Here is a 23457-nt window from a genome sequence, read left to right on the forward strand (position 1 = left end):
TGCTGATGTCTTAATTGTAATACAGATCTGCATCTAACATACTGTAGAACCACATGTACTCAAACTGGCGTGGTAGCCTACATTCCTATTGTACTGTGCTGGTTTACCTGTGAAGTCTCAGGTGTGCCTAGTTATATCTGAGACATCATTGTAAGACATCACAAAAGTAAGTGTTTTTTTCATATAAAATTTCACAGAGACACCACAGACTTGATGTGCTGGCGGGGGTCACAGAACGTGGGATTAGGAATCAGAAAAGTGGATGACCTACAGGGTATGCATGACTGTTCTATTCTACGTGGAAAAATATCGTTGGGAAGTGCAAGATGGTAGGTGACAGTTTGACTAATAATGTGACACACTTTGCCATAAGGAAAACAGGCATGCTACCAAAGTTTATTCTTTGTAGGGCTGAAAATGTATCGCTTGTAGTAAACAAAAAATACAGGTGGTTATGAAAGTCTGAATAGTTTACTGATAAAGGGGACCTCAATTCTAGGAGTTTTTATAAAGTCCATCAGTATTAATAGAAAGTTTTAACAGTACCTGAAGGAGCTGAGGGAAGAAAGTACAATTGTGTACACTTACCATAAATGTAGATGTTAGAATGTATTCACTATTGCAGTCATCACATTTGGGTTATCTGCTTGCAGTAGCAGTCAGTCGGCCTGATAATAAAGTCTTGGGTCCTGCTTCGGTTGCTGTCATCTTCCATGACATCAGGTAGTCAGGGGTATAAAGCATGCAGCCAACACCATTACATCAGTTTTTCTTGCCCCAGGATGTCAGGTGCCCCCATAATGGGAAGCAAATATATTCAAGGTTACACCTCCAACAAAAAAGCAAATACACCAAAAAGCTAAGCATAGTAAACAAGAATATAGGTATATTCAATAGAAGTCAGGGGGCTGGAGGGAGGGTAACCAGGACTGCAACAGTGAATACACTTAAACATCTACATTTATGGTAAATGTACACAACTGTACTATGTTTTTTATGTTTCACTGTTGCAGTCCTCACATTTGGGTAGATTCCCAAAGCAAAGGATGGGAGGAGGTAATTAGATAGCATTAGGACCAGCTATAAGGCCCTGCAAGACTGCAGTGGTAAATCCAGCTCTGGTTTCAGAAAAAATTGGGAAGTGGTAATGCTTGGTGAAGGCATTTACAAAACTCCAGGTAGCAGCTTCTAGGATGTCCCTGGTAGGGACACCTCTGAGAAAGGCTGTAGAGGTAGATGCAGCCCTGATTGAATGTGGTCTTATCCTCTGTGGGGTAGGTTTTCCACAATGCTTACAGAAAAAATGAATGCAATGGCCTATCCAGTTAGAAATAGTTTGCTTTGAAATGGACTTCCCCTCTGCACCTGCAGCAAATGCAACCAGCAGCTGTGCAGATTTCCTGAGAGGTTTAGTCCTGTCCAAGTAAAATCTAAGTTGTCTGTGCACGTTCAAGGAGTGCAGTATTCATTCCCCTTTGTTCTGTGGATTAGAAAACAAGGTTGGCAAATGAATGGACTGATTAAGGGCCACACTGGATACCATCTTGGGCATGGAGGGATTGGTCCTGAGGGACACCCTGTCCGCATAAAAGATGATGAAAGGCTCCACTGCCATGAGAGCCTGTAATTCAGGCACCCTTCTTGCTGAAGTGATGGCTAGAAGGAAGGCTGTTTTCCAAGAAAGGAATTTCAACTCTGTATTTGCAGCTGGCTCAAAGGGAGGTAAAGTGAGCTTTTCTAGTACAAAGTTAAAGGTCCCAGGCTGGAGTAGGGGCTCTCCTGGGTGGCCTTAAGTTTTTGGCCCCTCTGAGGAACTGCTTCAGCAGTGGAGGAGAGAAGAGGGGGTGGTTCTGTATTGTAATGAGCTGAAATGTCTGAGGCATGAATTTTGATGGAGGAAATGGAAGGCCCTTGTGAAGCATCTCCATTAAGTACGAAGCTACCAGGTAACAGGAAAAGAGGAAGGCCTAGGATAAGGTTTATGATGTAGTGAGAGGACATGCAGGTGGTTGGTGCGACAGAGAAAGATGCAGAGGACAGGAAGAAATGGAAAACGATATTCCACTGTGGCGACCCCTAATGGGAACAGCCGAACAAAAGATAATGATGACACCACTTCATAAATGAATGCCATGAATACAAGGAAAGGGAGAAATTAAGTAAGGGGGCAGTTTACAGAAAGAGTAAAAATAGCGATTTTTAGAAGGGAAACCTGTAGAATAAATGAACAGCGACAGAGGAATGACTTTAGGTGGAAAAGTGTGCAGTGATGCAAGAGGTTTTATACTGAAAATGAAGATGTGAACTGTGAAAGATATTAAGTACAGACAGATCAATGTACTGGATGTTAAATCAGTTGAGCAGTGTGTGGCTTATTAGGTGATTGTACCCTTTACTACCATTTGCACTATGGTTACTACCTCATTCTCAAAGGGGGGGGGGGGGATAAAAACCAAAAATCACATCAGTATTACTGTCCCTAGTACATACATTTTGGAATATAGGTTAAAATATAAATCCACTTAAATTTATTACAAATCAGTAGTGCACAAAATATCAAGGCATTAAATATTTTCAGTTTTGGAAGGAGTTAGTTTTCCTTTACATGAAGTTTATAGAAAAATATTCAGAGTTGCTATCTAGACAATGATGCGTGTGAAAAGGTATGCCCATTTATAAAGCATAAAATTAGTGACATAAGGACAATATCAGCTACAATAATTCATCTCTGTGACCGTGTATTTTTTTTGCACAGAGCTGTGATTTCATTTGCCACACCACTCCACTGGATATTGATGCAAATACATAGGGAGGAAGCACGATTGTCAGTTATGCTTAGGACTGGCAAGTTAAATTGCACAAAGTTTGTGAAAATGTGAAGGTAAGGGGGAGTGAAATCTTATTTTGTAAAGCTAATGGCACTGAATTTAAAACAAATTAGTTTTAGAGGTTAAGATTGGGAAAGTAATTCTTAGAGGTGCTTGGCTCTTTAAAGTGCTGGCTTTAGTATGCCCCTGTACAGAGACTAGATTTCCTCCCTGTGGTCATGCTGGCTTTCCGCATGCGTTCTAAAATCCTCCCACATCCCAAAGGCAATACTATAAAACTGTCTGTGGGTATCCATTTAGTGACAATACATACGCATTCTGTAAACAGCCCCTGCTACAGATAACTTTCCATCCACTGAGTGCTGGGATGGGTTCCAACTCTCCTGTGGCCGTGAACTAGGTTAAGCAAATAGAAGATTAACACTGCAAATGCATAACGAACATTAAAGGACAGTCCTTTATGTTAGAAGCCCATCAATGAGGGAGTACAAAACTGAAGCAAGTAATTTTAAATACTTTACATGCGGATGGGGTCTAGAGCGACTGTTGAAGTCCTAAAATGTAATAGGAAAAAGGCAAAATGCATGAAAAACTAGAAAATATCCAACATTGAAATATTGCCATTAGCCTACTGAAACATACAATTTTTTGTTAGGGAGGCAAATGTCGATAAAGTCAGGTGTACCAAGACAGTACATTAACTGGTGCAAAGCTGTAATCCGTTTACAAAGGTGCTGGAAAAGAAATAGCATGATAGAGCTTTTGTTTCAATGGATTTTGTAAAACTGATTTAAGGAGTGTGATTTTTTTTTTTTTTTTTTTTTAAATTCTAGACAGCCCCATCACCTGTCAAATATATATATATATATATATATATATATATATATATATATATATATATATAACCTACACCCAACTAAAATTACTATGCCCTCAACCTGAAAAGACAGCATAGTAAACCCACTTCCAGAACAAAACCAACTCTTCCAAATCATTACTTCACCAGTTTCCATTCTCCCAACCCTGGAAAATTCTGTAGGAACTTGTCTACACACAATAGAACACCTCAGCAAAGAATATTTCATGCAAAGATGGTTTTTGATTAGGCTGCAGCACAGTAACGATGTTTTAGATTCTCACATAATATCCTTCTAGGCATGAAGACGAGCTGGCAGACACCATTTTTACCAAGGTCTTCAAATAATGGATCACAATTATCTAAAACAACCTACTTGAAATTTTACTGTACAAGTCCAGCCCTCATTGTCCACAGTTGATCTTAGAAAATGTGCACCACAAGGCTCTGTCCAACACACCCCTATTACCAACATCCACCATTGGCTCCCTTTGCCCGCCATCACATTTGCCTACTACTTTATGCAGATGGTAATATTTTGGTCAAATCAGCCCCTTACAGCATTCCATAAAAGAAAAAAAAACAAACAAAAAATAAAAATAAAAATAAAATTAAACCAAAAATAATTAAAAAAATATAAATGCATACAAAAAATAAAAAAACAAACAATGCATGTTTTATGTACCGAACATAAATGCCACAAGTGGCTTAGAAAATATGAATACTTTAAAACACTTGGGTCTACAGCCTGATCACCATCTACACAAAACCAGGAGAGGCATCAGCTTGCTGCTATCCTGGGCCAAATTGCTCCAGTTTCTGTCGAAAACAGCCAGTACAACAACCCGGGATACCGTCAGGTCCCATTGATGCTGTGTTTTTTGCTTTGCTGAGGGCGGTTCTCACCTGGACATCTGAGTTGACAGGGAGGTTACATTCAGCTTGGCTAAGTATTTCTTCTTTTAGGGGTGAGGGAGGGGTGAAAATTTGCACTGAACCTGTCTGCCAGAATGTTGGCAATATCTGTGGGTTCAGTATATTTTTTGTCATTGTGAACTAACTCTGAACATATCGGAGGGTTTCCACCCAGGTTTCTAACATAGCTGAAGAAGGCCTTGTGGTTATCTTTAGTGTCCATAGCGATTTTTCTCCCAAAGTTGGCCTTGGATGTTTTTATGAGAGAACGTAGCTTTCTACTAGTGCTGATCAGAGATGCCTTCTCTTTATGGGATTTTGCTCTGACGTGCAGTGGTTTGTTTTTTCTCTCTCTTTTTTTTTTTTTTTAAATTAAACATAATAGGCTTCATGAAATTATGATGCAGCTTTTTGTTTAAAGTTGTAAAACACGCACAGTATGATGTAGACTAACTGCACATACCAATTTGCTACACAAAGCACATAATCATTTGTTTTCAATACATCCACTACCCCCCTCCCCAAATTTTGTACACGAGGATGGAGCGTTACTTAGTGACTATCTACAGTCAATGATTACACAGAAGTGCATCTAGCCCTGCCAGTGTTTCTTCCATATCAAAAACACCTACTGCACATCTTTGGAAGGTGAGAGGAAACTAGAGTACCCACACAAAACCCAGCGAATGCAAGGAGAACATGCAGACTGAAGAGAATACAGATCAGCTGAAAACATCACCAGAGAACATCTTACTGTGAGGCAAGACCATTATCCGCAGTGTCACTGTTTAATACTGAAAGAAAAAAGTACACATGGCAAATAAGACATCAAGGAACACAAAATGCAACACTGATGAAATCGCTGCAAGTGGAATTTGCATGTGCTTAGTTTCAAGAAATATTAACAAAATAAACTAAGGTTACATTGCTTATGTTTGAAAAACTTTAAAAATCAAGGGGAATCAAAGCGATTTACGCAGTTTCATGCAGTATGTAGGTCTGAATCTGGAGAGATTTGCATGCTTGATTACCCAAACTGTATTAAGACACTGTGTAAAAGATTGTTATAGACCAGTCACTTAAAGAAAATGGGAGTTGAGGAAATAGGATTTTCTTTTTGAAAATAACACAGGAACTTTGGGAAACAGTAGGTATATTTGCTCTACTGAATATGATGAGTCTCACCTCTTCTGAAGTTCATAGGTTGGTACTAGGCTAAAATCGACCCTAGGGCCTATACAAGCCTAGCTATAACAATTCCCAGGCTATTTCTTCTCACAATATTTACTTCCCTGGACCCCTGTCTAGCAGGGCAACTGATGTGATCTCCGGGGTGAAATTTTTTTTATCTCCCATCGAATCAAGGTTCCTTTTGAAGAGGGCCAAAGAGGCGCTCTGCTTGACATGTATGGGAAGTCTATTGCAGAGTTTGGGGAGTCTCTGGGCCAGGAATCTATCCCTCCAGCATGTTTTGTTCATTGCGATGACAAGGTTTAGATCACTGGAGCGTGTGGCTCTGAGGTATTGGGATTTCAAGTGTAGCATGTCCAACACCTCTGGGTTTGACATGGCCTTAAGTTAAACGGAGATCACCTCTGAGTAGCCGATGTACGAAAAGAGTAAAGGAGTTAACAAAAAAAAAAAAAGAGAGAGAGAGAGAGAGAGAGAGAGAGAGAGAGAGACAGTCAAATGGGATCTGCTTTAGGCCTGCAATTCTTTTAGTGAGGTGTTTCTGTGGCCTTTCTAGTTGTTGAGGTCTTGTGAGGTACATAACAAACAGGGCGTTTTATTCCATAATGGATCCAATGAGGGACGAAATACAGTGGGACAATTACCTCCTTTTTTCTGGATGAAAAGCCCTTTGTGAGGACATGTGCCACATAGAAGGCATTTCCTGACTGTTGTGGTGATGTGGTTATTGAAGTTGAGACCACTATCCACCTGTGTCCCCAAGTATTTTATCACACTTTTGGTGTTTAGTGTACTACCACTTATGTGGTAATTCATGGGTCTATGTTTTTTCCCCATAGGGGATAACTATACATTTCTTGGCATTGAGCTTGAGCCCATGGCTCTGGCACCAAGTATCTGTTTCTGTAAGATCCTTTTGTAGAATAACCATATCATTTGGAGATTCAATAATGGCTCCCAGTTTGCAGTCATCTACAAACATGGTTAGACAGAGTCCCTTAGTGTTGGCCTGTACTTCAGAGAAGTAGATGCCAAACAAGAGCGGTCTCAGGACTGAACCCTGAGGTACTCCACTTGTCTGGAGCTGGATTTACTCTGCTATTTTTATAGCGTGGGTTCTGTCAGTAAGCCAGTTGGCAACCCAGTGTGACGAAGGGATTAATGCCCAGCTTAGTAAGTTTATCTATGATACCAGAGTGGGGGGACTGTGTTGAAGGCCTTGGCGAGGTCCAGATAGGCTGTATGGACCATCTTACCCTCATCCACAGCTCTGGAGACTGATTCAAAGAAGTCAATCAGGTTCAGGAGACAAGATTGGCCCTTAACGAACCCAAACTGGGTGGGGTCCAGTGTTTGAAGGTTGCCAATATCTTTGTTTATATGTTCCATGGCCTTGCAGATCAGGCTTGACAAACTGATGGGGTGGAAGTTCCCAGGATCCAAGGTGGATCCCCCCCTTGTGCAGTGGGATAACTATAGCTGTGTGCCACTCAGGCACGAAGCCTGAGGTGAGGCTATGATAAAACATGACACTTAGGTGAGGTGCCAGTTCATTTTGTAGTTCATGTAGTACACAGCCCTGGATGTCGTCTGATCCCATGGATGCTGTATTCTTAGCTTTGGAGAGTGCAGTTTTTACCCGTGTGTCCGTTATTACTGGAATTGCGCAATCTTTCAGTATTGAGATAGGCCTTTAGGGGGTGAAGTTGGCACTGAATCCATCTGCCAGAATATTGGCAATATCCTTGGGATCAGTATATTTAATGCCATTCCGTTGTAGCTCAGAGCAAATCTGAGCATTGCCATTTAGATTCTTGACATAGCTATAGAATGCCTTGTGGTTGTCTTTGGAATCTTTGGCAATTTTATTTTCATAACTAGCTTTTGAGGATTTTATGAGGGATCTCAACTTCTGAGGCTGGTAAGGGAGTTATATGCATTCTGGAATTTACCTCTTTTCTGCAACAGTTTCTTCCTTTTGTTGTAAAGCTTGTTTATGGCAGAGGACCCACCAGATTGTCTTCTTTTTTTGGAGGAGAGCATTTTGGTTCTATTTGGGATGGCACATTTCATGCACGAGTGGATGTGCTCGTACAGTGCCTTAGTGTAGGATTCAGCAGTCAAACTTAAATCCCATCTGCTTGGGTTTCAAGAGGTTGGTCACTTCTGACTTGAGTAGCATAAAGTTGTCTTTGGAGAAGTTTTTTTTTATGGAGGCTTCCTTACTGGGGGGGTTGGGGGAGGGATGTGGATGTTAAGGGTGATTAGCTTATGGTCAGACCTGACCAACGAAGGGGTGACCATAGGTGTTGGGCATAGATTTCCCATGTTGGTAATGACCAGGTCTAGGATACTGGAGCCCCTGGTGGGACTATGGATTAGTTGATCCAGGGCATTAGAATTTATGGATTCTAAGTTCAGCAAAGGTGTTGGTACACGAGTAGTTTTCCCAGTTAATGGTAGGGTAGTTGAAGTCACCCAGTATTAGGGTGTTTGGTTGTATCTTAATATTTTCCAGTATGTTTAGAAAGGTGTACTGAGAGTTTTGGGGAATGGTGGGGAATCTGTAGCAAGCAACAATTTGGATTGCCATCTTACCTAGTGTTAGTTGCATCTGGAGAATTTCAGACACATTGTGTTGGGCAACTAGACTGGTGGTGTGAATAGGGACACTACTCCAACTTTCGTGTTTAGGACCTGGTTTGGTGGCCGAAGTGTGGTAAGAGTTGTAACCTGGTATTGCAGGGGTGCTCTCTGGAGCCTTGAACCAGGACTCAGTTACTGCACAGATATTGATGTTCTCCATTTTTAGGAGTGCCTCGAGAGAGTGCATTTTGAGGTTTAGACTTCTAGCACAGAGTAGCATTACCTTCAGATTTTGCATGCTTGTACCCATTACGGTGGTGGTTTTGTCCTTTGAACTTTGACTAAAAAAGGCACTACAGGGGTGACAAGAACCTTAGCCAGTAACCTGAATCCCAGGGGCAACAGGTGCAGACCATTTCTGGAAAAGCATTATAGTCTGTCAATCATATCGTCCAAGGCAAACAGATACTGGATCCCCTCTGTATGACACCAGAAGTTTAGACAATTGTTGAAGTCAAAAACTTTGCCCTTTTACTGTGGCCACCCCTAACCGGGAAAAGCCAAAAAGACAAACAAACTGTGGTATCATTCTGGGTGAAGGCAGGATGCTACTCAGGGCTAGGGTCATACCTGCCTGGGCCACATGATCCCACAGCTCTTCCATGTCTCTTTTCATGTAGAAGGGAGGTATGTCTCAATTCATTCATTTCAACATGGACAAGGACAGTCATATTTGTACTTGTTGTGGAGTGACTTGAGTGCATGCGTTGTGGCGGATCCTGGAACCAGACAGGCAGCTGACTGCAATTTTCTCCTTGCTCAGCCAAGTGAGTGGGACATCAATGTGCCTGACTAAAGAGTCAACCATGACTAAAGTGTTGGGTACGTTGTCTTGCCTTAGAGGCTGTTGGGTGGCACACTGGTTGTGATTGGTGATAGTTCGTGTTTCAGCTTCAGAAGTCCTTGTTTCTTGGGCAGACTACTGTTAAGGGCCTTCGCATAGGAGGGTTTAGTGTTTCTATGCGAGGGTTTTGGTGGTGTGGAATAGAAGAGCTATGTGTTGCTTGAAGTGTAGAGGGGGTGTTAACCTTCTCGTCTTAACTGTCTAGCACAACCTTTGGGTGAACAGAGCTTTGCTTCCAGTTTGGCTATGCAAGTGCATCTCTTGCTGGTTGTAGTTTTGGGTGGTAGGAGGAGAGGGTAGTCTGTGTACATATAGCAATTGCTGCATTGCCCCAGTATGCCCAGATTCTCCGGGTGGACAGTATGCCCAGATTCTCCAGGTGGACAAAAAAAAAAAATCACAAGAAGCTGACCCTTTGACATGCCAAGTTTGGTGCTTTGTTTTGTAAACTACAAGAGCTGTTATCCCTTACCTTAGCAAGGTACTTTGCAATTATAGGCTGTTTAGTGCCTACGATTAATTTCTCTTAAGTAACAAGGAGAGTTGAGTGTTTTTATCAGTTTAAGGCTTCCTAGTGCTTTCCAGCAGGCTTTAGAGCAAGTGCTAGTCACAGGGATGCTTAAAGGTAAGATGAAAAAGGTAGTTTATCCTAAACACTGCAGTGTGCACTACAGAAGTTAGATATGAAAATAAGTAACTTAAGTTTTAGTGGCGAATCACTATTTTTAAAACAGCAAGATAAATTGAAAGGGGGTGGTCACTTGTCTATTCTGGTACTATGGAATACAGTAGGGTGGCCAATAAATTTAAATAGTTGAAGGGGGGTGATTTCACAAAATGATAATGTACTTACACACACAAGCCAGTAAAATCAGAGAGGAAATGAGATATTGGTCAAATAAACATATGGGGCAGGCAACTATTAAGACAGTGGTGTTTAAGAACACAAACAGTAACCAGGTGGGAGGGTGGGGAAAATTTCTGCCAGACTCACAAAAGACAGAGCTGTGGTCTCTTTTCCAAGTTTTAATATACAGTTAAAAGCAGAATACAAGTAAAACACAAGGTAAAAACAACAAATCACAGTATTCAAAATAGAAAAAGGTGAAGTAATACAAAATACAACAAATAAAAAGCAAACTAACCTTTCCCTCACAGTAAGTGTAGCAGAGTCTGGGTGAGCCTTTGTAGTAAATTGTGCTAGAAATTATACTGATATTACATCTGGTTATATCCCTGGCTACCCCTTTCTCTTTTACACACAGGGCCAGACTGCAGGCAGTTGAAGCATTGTGCTGTAGGCCCCATGAAGTAAGGTCTTCTATGCCTTGCACCATTCAGTGAGGCAAATCCCATGAGACAGTACCTTATGAGACCCAACTTAAGCTACCCAAAATATTAACAGATTATGCAATTCTACAACACGCAGTGTCAAACTACATATGGTGGTAACAAAGATACTAAATGACTGTAGTATCTACACAGCAGAAACTAGAGATATGGATGGTAGAGGCAACTGAACTGTCAGATGAAGTTTCTGGAACTACAGAAATGCTGCAAATAAATCATAGGATCTTTATGTGCATTTCACCAGATGAACTACCTCACATACACAAGAGCCCGCAACTGCAACCAACATGTTTCTGTACAGTTAATCTTTAAGCTGCAATACAGATATGTTGCCCACCAATAACCAACAAAAGTGAAGGAAACCATTTCTTCTGTCCTATATGGCAGGCAGTGAATGGTACATACAGCACTAATCAACAGGCGCTACAGGGGAAGATTGGAGTACAAGCAAGGGCATCAATTTGTGCTAGATCACCAAATTAAATGTAATGGTGTCTACTGTTAGGATGACACTAAGCATATCTACAGGGTCAAAAAAGCAGCATCAGACAAAATTCCAGATCCTGTGTACTAGCTACTTGGCTACTGTAATAGACAGCTTGGCTCCTGCATAATGGCTACATATGATCTCTAGTGGGGACTTCATGTCCCCCTTACAAGAAGTGCTGTACGACACTTGGATGATATTGTATTGCTGTATATATTTTTGGTGTCACCTGCTCATGTACCAGTATAATCTATATACCTCATGTTGACAAAGCCAATGGACTAACACCCCCTTACGTACCAGTCTCTGCCAGGTTCCGAACGCAAGACATAAAAAAAGTTTGCTTTAAAAAACTCTGCATCTTCCACAAGGGAAGAGGGCCATTTTCACTCAATACACAGTGGTCCATATGTCATACTCCATGACAGCTGCAATGAGTACTTCGTACATATTTACATAAAATTCTTCATTAAATGTAATACACAGTTCTGGAAAATATTGTTATTTTTTAATACAAAAATGCTTTCAGACAATTCATTACAGAAACGGTTCATTTTGGAATTCAGCTATTAGCTGCCATAATTTGGAAAACCATGGACTGCAGATATCTTACTATCTTTCAATTTGCAATAGAAAGTCTTCCAAAGGGACTATGGACAAGATAGGGTGCATTAATGCAGTTAGATAGCGCACTAATCAGTCAATGTCAAAAGCCACCTTTTTTCAGACAAAGGCACCTAGTAAAGCTACCATAGCTCAGCCATGTTAGTACATAGTTCAAAGTAGGACTGGATAAAGGGCAGCAATGCAAACGAGCAGGACGGCATTGGGAGTAATTAGTATGTGATGCGAAGATCAGAGTCAAATACAAAGCCTTTGCTATTGGTTACTGCTCTAAAATCAGGCCCACTGTCCCTACTTGAAACACTCATGTTTACTTGCTGTTGAAAAATGCCCATCTAAAGTCAGTGACAGATGGTTTACAAATACCTTTGCAGCTACAGCTAATGTGACAAACTGCTTGCTCTGTGTTTAGTGCAATTTAAATGCAAGAAAGCACGGAATAACCTAGGAAAAGTTTTGAGAAGTTGAAGCCAGCTTAGAACCATGCAAACACATTTTACCCCACAATTTAAATGTGCACTCTTGTACCCAATTAATCTTCCATGAGTCTCTTTACAAATAATCTTCAGCACATATAGTAGTTGGACCAAAATCAGATGCAAGACTGCATTTGTAAACAGCTGAACCCTCAATGTCAGACAATACACACAGGAAAGCCTCTCCCTTGCCACCCCCCCCCCCCCAAAGTGAGATGTTCAGGCAAGATCATACTGCAGGGACTCTAAATCCACAAACTTGCCCCTGCAAACAAATGACAGTGGTAGCTGCCCCTGGTGTTACTACCAAAAACAAACATATGCATCTCCAGTTTACTTTATACCCATCCTTGAGCAATGCAATCTATGAGGATTAAAAGGCCATGACAAATGTCAAAAACCTAAACAAAAAAAAAAAAAAAAACACCGAAGTGAAGCCACAGCTGGACCAAAATCTAAGTCCTTACCTAGCATCTCATGTGCCTACTCAGGAGCATGAGATTTCTCATCCAGTTAGCCTATGCACAAAGCTCACTCAGAGCACTCTAGCTTTTCTCCACAACTGTGACACTGCATATAAACAGTACCACGATACCCATAAACATTGTGACCCCTTATCAAGTAATCTACAATTATCCCAACTCGTTAAATAGATGCAGAAATACTTGGAATGTACTGAATCTAAGAGATTTACAATGACAAACTAAGAACTATGAAATCATAGTTGAATGCATGGCTGATGCACCAGCTCTGCATGGACTAAGAGAGAAATGTGTGTCTGAAGTAGGGCAGCAAAACTTTTACAGCAATCAGTAGTTCAGGTGTCCTGTCCATTACAAAGATGTACTTGGACAACTAGCTTCTGTGGTTCAAAAAGTATTTCGAGCAGACATGGCAGAAATGAGATGCACGTTAAAAAAAAAAAAGGGAGGGGGGGGCACTGCTCATCAGTAGTTGGAATTAAAGTTTCCAGAAATAAAAGTACACTTCAAAAATGTTGTTTAACTTGAGCAACCATTGCTTAGTATTTACATGCAATGCAACCAAAACTCATTACTGCGGCATAAAACAAAAGCAAAAGTCAAACCTGTTACTCCTTCAGAAGACTCTGCCATGGAGGGTAGTGGATCACCGCAGTTACTGAGATTTGACAAGTCTAGGAATCGCTTTGGTGTATCACTAAGAAATTAATGTTAGAATATTAGACAAGTGCTGTAAAGTGCACAAAGAAAACCACACTACATATACCTACAAGGTCTACTCAATAAATGAGCACTGCAAGAGTATATGCACTAGAAAATGTGCTTACACACAATCACTTAAATGTGAAGGAGCACAAATTGATGTTTGGGAAGTAATCGAGCCCATGTAGCTTTACTTGGACCCCAATGAACTCAGAAAGCAAAGCTATGCAGATGCATATCTATACACCGATGTACAAATACACAGATATATATATATATATATATATATATATATATATATATATATATATATCTCCATCTAGCTATAGATATATCTAGCTATAGATATATCTAGCTATAGATATATATAAATATATCTATCTATATCTAGATATATGTATATATGTATATATGTATATATATATATCTAGCTATAGATATATATATATATATATATATATATATAGAGCTATATATATCTATATCTCTATATATATATATATATCTAGCTATATATATCTATATATATATATATATATATATATATATATATATATATAGATATATATATATATATATATATATATATATATATATAGATATATATATACCTATATATATATATCTATAGATATATATAGATATATATATACCTATATATATATATCTATAGATATATATAGATATATATATACCTATATATATATATATCTATAGATATATATATCTATATCTATATCTATCTATAGATATATATCTATATCTATATCTATCTAGCTATAGATATATATATCTAGATATCTATATATATATCTATATATCTATATCTATATAGATATATCATATACATACACATAAAAAGATATAGATATATAGATAACTGATCTCTATATTAGATATAGATATATAAATATATATATATATATATATATATATATATATATATATATATATATATATATATATATATATATATATCTACTATAACATCGAAAGTGCAGTTCATCGAACTGCACTTTCACTAACCCACTTTTAAAGTGCATGCACTTTCGCTAAAGTAAACAAAACAAAATTAAACACAAAAAAATGTAAACACTACTATGCAGGAGGGCAAGCCCCCCCCAGCACCCCCCTACTTTAATATTCTAACTCAGAGATCGCACTACAGTGGGAAAAAGGGAATATCCCATTATCCCCACTGTACCGCAATCTCCACAAAAGATTTGTTAGTTGTACATCAACAGAATATGTTGATGTACAACAAAACATGCAAACCATGTTTTTTTTTTTTTACTTTGCTTTAGCGAAAGTGCATATTCAATGCTATGCACTCTCTCTAAAGTCAGTTTGATTAACTGACTGCTTTAGACGTTCCGACAAGGTGATTTTATATATATATATATATATATATATATATATATATATATATATATATATATATATATATATATATATATGTATATATATAAAAAAATATAAACACATACATATACACACACAAACATTTATACACACACACCTACCTCCCTCCATTAGAAATTATATTGCATAGTTTGTGATCAAATCTACATTGACAAATGCTTATCTTTAAAGCTCAAAAAGCATTGCCTGCATTGTTTTTTTTCCAGTTTTATTCACGTTTTTTGTTTTGTAAAGTGGTATTATTCCCACATCCCTGGACTTCACAAAATTCAGATAGTTGTGATTCATATAGGTTCATAGGTAGGTACTAGGCTATTGGCCCAAGGGCCTACGCAAGCCTAGCCAACAAGGTTCCCTGGCTTACGGCACCCAAGCAAGTTATTTTCTTGTGCCACTGACGAGCACACACACAGAAGTGATCCCCGGGGTGTATTTCCTATTTCCCATGCACTCAAGATTTTTCTTGTAGAGTGCTAATGAAGAACTTTGCTTGACATAGATGGGTAGCCTGTTCTCGAGTACAGGAAGTCTCTGGAATAGGAATCTATCCCTCCAGCATGTCCTGCTTATTGTGGTGACAAGGTTTAGGTCCCTAGAGCGTGTAGCTCTGAGGGATTGGGATTTCTTTAGGTGTAGCATGTCCAACAGCTCTGGGTTTGACAAAGCTTTATATGTTAGGCAGAGATCACCTCTGAGTAGGCGACATGCTACAGAGTAAAGCTGGAGTTTTTTGAGGCGGTCAGTGTAGGGCATTTGTTTGAGTCCAGTAATCCTCTTTGTGAGGTACTTCTGTGGCCTTTCCAGCTGCTGCAGATGTCTTGTGAGGTACATTCCAAAAGGGGCATTGTACTCTATAATGGGTCTAATGAGTGATGAGTAGGGGGTAACGATGACCTCTTTTCCTGGATGAGAACCCTTTTATGATGAGGTGTCCAACGTAGAAGAACTTCCTGACTACTGTGGCGATGTGACTTTCAAAGGAGAGACTACTGTCCACCTGGGTCCCAAGGTCTCATCACGCATTCGCTGTTCAGTAGATTGCTGCCTATGTGGTAGTTCATTTGTACAGAGTTTTTACTAAAGGGGATGACACTGCACTTTTTGGCATCGAGCTTGAGGCCATGGCTCTGTCACCAGGCATCTATCTCAGATAGGCCTTTCTGTAGGATGTTCACATCATTTGGGGACTTTACTATGGCTCCTAGTTTGCAGTCATCTGCGTTGGCCTGTACTTCAGAGAAGAAGATACCAAACAGGAGCGGTCCCAGGATGGAACCCTGTGGTACTCCACTTGTCACTGGTTTGAGGTCAGATTTGGAGTCTGCAACTTTTACAGTGTGGGTTCTGTCAGTGAGCCAGTTGGCAACCCATCTTGTGACGTAGGGATTTATGCCTAGTTTGAGTTTAGCTATAATTCCAGAATGGGGGATGGTGTTGAAAGCCTTGGCGAGCTCAAGATAGGCTGTGTGAACTACTTTACCCTCATCTACGGCTTTGGTGACGGCCTCAAAGAAGTCGATCAGGTTCAGGAGGCATGTTCTGCCTTTCACAAACCCGAACTGGGTGGGATCGAGTTTGGAGGTTACCAAGGTCTTTGTTTAGGAGTTCCAGGATGATACGTTCCATGGCTTTGCAGACCAGGCTCGTCAGGCTAATAGGTCTATAGTTCCTGGGATCAGTGGTGGCTCCCCCTTTGTGGAGTGGGATAACTGTTGCTGTGTGCCATTCAGTGGGCACAAAGCCTGATGCGAGGCTATTATTGAACATGGTGCTTAAGTGGGGAGCCAGTTCATTCTGAAGTTCGTGTAAAACACAGCCTGGGATGTTGTCCGGTCCCATGGATGCTGTGTTTTTGGCTTTAGAGAGAGTGCAGCTTTCACCTGCGTAGTTGTGATTACAGGGACTCTGCATTCTTCCTGTATAGATATGGGCCCTTTAGGGGGTGAGAGGGGAGGGTAAAGTTAGCACTGAACCTATCTGCCAGGATGTTGGCAATATCAGTTGGTTCTGTAATTTTCATGCCTTTGTGCTGCAACTCAGAGCAGATCTGGGTGTTGACATTGAGATTCTTGACATAGCTATAGAATGCTTTGTGGTTGTCCTTGGAATTAGTGGCAATTTTATTTTCATAGCTAGCTTTGGAGGATCTTATAAGGGATCTCAACTTCTTACTGAGGCTGACCAGGGAGCTACTCCACTCATGGGATTTTACTCTTTTGCAACAGTTTCTTTCTTCTGTTGTACAGTTTGTTTATGACAGGGGAACCACCAGATTGGCTTCCTTTTTTTGGAGGATAGCGTCTTGGTTCTGCTTGGGATAGCATGATCCATGCACTCATGTAGGTGCTTATAGAGTGCATTTGTGTAGGATTCAGCAGTTGTAACTGTATTGTCCATCTGCATGGGTGTCATTAAGTTCACTACTTCTGTCTTAAGCATGAAGCTGGCTTTGGAGAAATTTCTTACTGTGGTTTCCTTAATGGGGGGGGGGGGGACTTGGATATCAAGGGTGATTAGCTTATGGTCGGATTGGATCAACGAGGAGTTGACTTCAGGTGTGGAACACCGGTCACTCATGTTGGTAATGACTAGGTCTAGGATATTGTTGCCCCTGGTGGGGGTGTGGATAAGTTGATCTAGGGCATTGGAGTTTATGAATTCCAGAAAGCGTTGCACTAAGGAGTTAGTACACGAGTAGTTTTCCCAGTTAATGGTGGGGCAGTTGAAGTTGCCCATTATTAGGGCATTTGGTTGAACCCTAATATTTTCCAGTACATCAAGAAAAGAAGACTGGTAATCCTGGGGCATCTGTAGCAAGCTACAATTTGGATTACAGTTTTGTCAAAAGTTAGTTGCACTTGGATAACCTCGGATGCATTATGCTGAGCAACTAGCCTGGAGGTGTGGATATCCTTAATGAATATGGACACACCCCCACCTTTGGTGTTTTGGTCCAGGTTAGATGGCCGAAAAGTGTGGGATGAGTTATAGCCTGGTAGTGCAGGGGTGCTCTCTGGAGCCTTGAACCAGGTCTCAGTCACTGCACAGATATCGATGTTCTCCATTTTAAGGAGTGCCTTGAGTGAATGCATTTTGAAATTTAGACTTCTAGCATGGAGTAGCATTACCCTCAGTTTTTGCTTGCCTGTTCCTGTTATGGTGGTGAATTTGTTATGGGGACGTTTGTTGACGTACACACACACACAGTGGGGGGGGGGGGGGGATTCAGCAATCCTCTGTGTAAGACTAACCAAGTCTTACTTGGAAACTGCTGTCTAAGACTATGACGGCAGCGCGTCATGCATATGCATGAGGGCACTAACTCAACTCCAAGGCTAACACGGAGCGTGTAGGAGTGCAGGGGGCGTGTCAGACTGCCGGGCAGTCCAAATATCCACGCCCCTGCAAGTGCCTAAATCTGCAAGTGTCAGCAGATATGAGCGAGTCTGCTCAAATGTGTATACCCCCAACACTACACTCCCCCACATTCAAAACTCCTGTACAAATGAAATAAAATGTAAAACAATTTATTATTCCTGATATAGCTGCCCGTATTTGCGCATGTGTACGCGGGTGTGCCCATTGCTTAGCTACAGTTAGTTTAGACGTTGAAGAGGATAATAAACCACTTATATGCAAATTAAGTGGAATAGCAATAGTATATGTGGTAGAGCCTTCGCACAAAGAGGAGGCATTCCCGGTTCGAGTCCCACCACTCCCCTTTCCATTTTCTGTAGGAAATGTGTGCATAAAAATAATTCCTGACATTTACCTTTTAAATTTTATTAAAATGCAGTGAAATGGCCTATATAGTAATGAATATTTTAAATAATATTTAAAAAGGTGAAATGGTCATGCATACTGATAAATTCATAAGTAATGTATCTTAAGCAGAGTGAAGCACTAAGCAATGTTTACCAGTATTAAGCATATTTAAGTATAATAATTGCTCATAGCTTAGCAGTGCTTTAACTAGCACAATATAGCTTAGCAGTGCTTTAGCGCAACAGCTTGGTACGGAGCTGCGCATGGCGCCAACTAGCGCAAACAAAACATGTTTGCACGAAGCTGTGCACCGCGCTAACTAGCGCGTTGGGCAAAGTCAGTAAACGCAGAGCAACGTTGGGCAAAGTTGAGCAAAGTTGACTAAACACAGCCACACCCCCTACTGGTCAGGCCAGTAGTAAAATAAAAAGCAATGACAGGCCTCGAACCTGGGATAGTGTGCACCATAATCACAGTACTGATCCACTAAGCCATGACAGCATTTGATGATCATGGACTGTCAACACACATATACATATTAATCAAAGCTTACCCAGTGCTAAGCAGGTGTGCACTCAGCTGAGAATTTTCAAATCTGGCCAATCACAAATAAGTGCAGGGAAATGAGGCCTATTTAAGCTCCATAGGCAAGAATCCTTGCCATAACTGGTTGCAGCTCCCATCTGCAGGCAGCAATGGCTGGTGTCGGAGAGGCCTCTCGCTTCAGAGTGCAACGGTGGGGCATTGAGGAGTCAAAAGTGATGGTTTGGCTCCTCATCCATCATCATGATGCTAGACTCCTGCAGGGCCAGTTCCAGGGCACGGAATACAAAAGCGGAAGCCTGGAACCATCTCGCACATGAACTCACCAGTGCCACAGGTGTGTCTCGGGCTGGTGAGCAGGTCAGACACCACCATGCAAGACCTGAAGAGACGCAAGCAGGACCAACTGAACCAATGGATACAGGAGGCCCGTGGGATGGAAAATGCCCCATTACTGTGTAGGTAGCCATGGAACTAACTATGTAAAAATTGCTAGTGTAATTAATAGTATGGATAGGTATAGGTCTCAATATCACTTCATTTACTTCACAGCTGCAGGTGTCCGTGCTGCGAATCAGCAAGCCTATGCAGATAGGCTGCTAAGGCTGCCCCACCAGGCAGGTTAGTAATTATTCTGCATGTATTGTTATATAAAATAAGCGAGAGCCTGACAAAAAGTGTCATAGCCCAATAATAAAGGTATAATAAGGTTTGAATAATGTCTCTGCATGTACTGTTATGTAAAATAAGTGAGAGCCTGAAAAAGAGTGTAGTAAACCATAAATGAAGGTATAATACATCTTGAATAAGACGTCTGCATACACTGTAATATCAAATAAATGAGAGAGCCAGTAGAAAAGTGTGTAATGTAATTAATAAAGGTATAACTCCTGTAGTGTGTCCGTGTCACTCTTCAAAATGTTGATGTACTCCTGCAGTATAGAAATAGTCGTGTTGTATTAAAGCACTGTCAACCCACACTTGGGTAGGCCCATAAAAAGTGAATGAATTGAGTGCCAGTATCTGTTACCTATATATACAGTCCTCAACTGTTGTTTCAAGGCTGGCATGTATAGGTAAATCTGGCACATAAGTAGCTTGTTATTGTGTTAACCAGAAATGTCAGTGTGCTGCTAGAAATGCAGGGGGCTGTTAAAATATAACTGATAACGTCACCTGAAAACATCCAGGTATGTAGACAAATAAATATAAATAAAATATATAAATACGTAGCAGTAACATCTGCATCCTGGACAGTTCATATGTCAGATACAGGTCAGGTATATAAGGAACTAGCAAAACACATTACACAACTTAATGGACATTGCCTAGTGTAATAATACATGTAAGGAATATATACCTGCAGTCAATAGGAATGTAATGTAAACTATAAGTACATATAAGTTGTTAATGGAGGTATCTTTTTACACTCTACTGTATGTGCATAAACAATGCAATTCCACACCTCAACGGGTGTGTGTAATCTCAAAACTTTTGTTGGGACATATGTCCTATTGGTTTATAAATATCTGCATTTACTTTGATGCATGTGCCCTGTTGAAACACCACAATCTTGGTGGCCTGTTGCCACCAATCAATCCTGCATGCTGTTGGAATGTCCACTGTTCTATATATGCATGTGTTATGCTTGTTGTTCAACTGTTGGAACTCTGGTGTGTTGGGTTAATGGGAATATTACTGCATGCTGTTACAACTAATTTGGAATGCTGTTGGCTGTTACTAACCCATATTGTCATTAAATTCTCCTAAACACAGAACGTATGGGAAGGCCTGTCCCACCTCCGCTGGCGATGGCACCTGGCACCAACAGGTCCGGTGCCCAGCCCGGGACCTCCTCCTCCATTGGCCTTGTGCCACCTTCGGGTGGAAGCACTGCAGGGGATAGCACTCGTCCCCCCCTGCAAGCGTGGCCGGAGGATGGCCACCTATCACCCTCCGAACGGTCCTGGCTGTGGTGCGTAGGGAGATAGAGTGTTGTTGCTGATCCTCTATGCCAGCTCGAGGCAACAGTGGTGCGACTCACGGGTGAGCCTGCCCCTCCTACGCAGCCCCCAGCACAGCCATCCTCCGGGCTGTGAAGGTGCAGTGGTGACTGCCCATGGGTGGGGGGATCTCAGTTCCACCGTTGCCATCTGTGGGCTCATGGGTTTGCAATTTTCAAACATCCTTCCCCATCAATGGTGTTCACCCACACAATGTGTCATATTCCGCCCCTGTATGCGTCTTGTTTCTCATCAGTTTACCTCCCCAACCTACTTCCCAATATACCTACTTCCCCTACCCCACATTCCACTCTTACCTGAAAAAAAAAAAAAAAAAAAAAACAGGCAATCTGCTCCTACAAAAACATTACGCCCCATACATAGCTGCCCATTTTGCACTAAAGTCCACTGGACACAGAAACTGAAATTCAATTCAGTACAACATACTTCGTTGTCCTCACCCCTCTCTCAGGGGTGAAAGGTTTCAAATCTCCCTCCAAATTACTAGTATATGCACAATTGTTGCTGTTAAAGAAATGGGTAGCTATGGACCTTCCCTACACCCGTCCTGCACATCCCTAGCTATTTTCCCTACTGTCTTACCCTCTTTATGCCCCTTTCTCACCACTTTCCTATCTCCCCATTTTCTTTTCTTTCAAAGAAATTAGCGTTGGGGGGGTAGCGGGAGTAAGCACTTTTAAGCAGTAGTTAGCGGGTTTGCGTGAGTGTGCACTTAGCTAAGTATTGCTAAGCATCGTGCAAACCCACTTACAACTGCTTAAAAGTGCCTTAGTCAACCTGTATGCGAGGGCCCTTATTCTGCTCATCAGCAGAATAAAACACCAGTCAGTCTCGAACCCCGGACCTTGGACACACTAAACTGCATGAAGTACCACTAAGCCACCGTAGATATACAGCAGGTTGTTGCTGAAATATATATATATATATCATGCATCAAAATGAGTGAATGTAAAGGAAAGATAGGAATGCCATAACACAAAACCTGTCCTGTGGAACTTTACCAGCGGTTGTTGTGGAATTGCATTACATGACTATGATAACAGAACCAGCCATTCTAGCAATAAATAAAATGTTACAGCAGCACTTTACAACCCCCACATAGTATCATAGCAGGACAAACCCCACCCAAACGTACAAAATACCTGTGTGTTCAGGGTCCAGCAAGGATGTAGGTAGGCATACTCAGTACTGGAATTGTCCAGTTTTCATGAGCATCCTGTGATAATGTCAACAAAATAAAAAGCACAAACTGTGCAGAAGTGAGTACATTAAGATCCACAGTATAGCAGTTCCCAAATAGTTCATGTGCCAAATGAAAACCTCCCAACTACTACATATGTATGGCAGCTAATTGTACAAGTAGAAAAGAAACTACATACTCCCATGTATCTTGTGTTAGCATTTGTAGGGGTGAGCACAATTCTACACTGTCAACTGTGTACTGGAAGTGGCAACATTCAGGTCTGAGTAAAACATTCAAATCACTGGCTACACCCCTAGCAACAGTTGGAAGTGTACAAACCTTCTGACTTGCATAACGGTGTCCACAGCAAACAAGCATGGTCCTCACTTTGGAAATCTGAAAGGGCTACGCCTACCTGACTTAGCAATTTATAGCACTGGGTTACTATGACAGTGAGTACTTCAAGTACCACACAGCAGGCAGCATGCAAATGTGAAATGGTGGCCACTAATTGATACAGAAGCCATCACATGCACATGTGCAGATAGCTATAAAAGCAGTCTGTACTTGCTGTCCACACATGCAAACATTTCATGAGAGGGAGAGGGAGAGGGAGACAACAGCTGCAGCAGAAATAAAGAAAAAGGATCCAAAGAAGATATATTGAAAGAAAAAGTAATATATTGAAAAAAAAAGATAAAAAGAATATATTGAAAACAAAATAGAGAAAAAAATTATACTGAAAATAAAAAAGTATATTGAAAAACAAAGATACCTTGAAAAACTAATTCAAGATCTACAACAACAAATACGAACACATACAAAGGAAAGGTATGTAACAGCTATGTATTTACTGGAATGTAGTAGATGTTTATGAAGAGTGCTCTACATAGTTTGAATCATCCATATGTGGCAGCAGTACGTATCAAAGCACAGATGCCCTGCATACCTACTGGCATGGAGAAATGAGTGCGTAGCTGTGTGCAGTGGGATGTGACTGACATACGTAGTTCAGCATTAAATGTCAAACATCTGATCCATGTCATCTGTGTTCTGTACAGTAGTGTGTACAATGTCTGTTTGGGGGAGTAGCCCATACGGTTATGTAAACATGGATGT

At 40.9% G+C, this 23457-nt stretch overlaps 1 protein-coding gene across 1 annotated transcript in view; it reads right to left on the reverse strand.

Moving 5' to 3' along the window:
- CDC25C (cell division cycle 25C) overlaps positions 1-23457 on the reverse strand; it is a 1649736-nt gene that overhangs the window by 1525348 nt on the left and 100931 nt on the right. Inside the window, exon 3 of the mRNA XM_044069511.1 lies at positions 13305-13396. Coding sequence (XP_043925446.1) covers positions 13305-13396 — 92 coding nt within the window. The remainder of the gene's footprint in view (positions 1-13304; positions 13397-23457) is intronic.

The sequence above is a fragment of the Protopterus annectens genome, chromosome 4.part0, assembly GCF_019279795.1.
Source record: "Protopterus annectens isolate FY-2018-M chromosome 4.part0, PAN1.0, whole genome shotgun sequence".
In the NCBI taxonomy this organism is placed as follows: Eukaryota; Metazoa; Chordata; order Ceratodontiformes; family Protopteridae; genus Protopterus; species Protopterus annectens.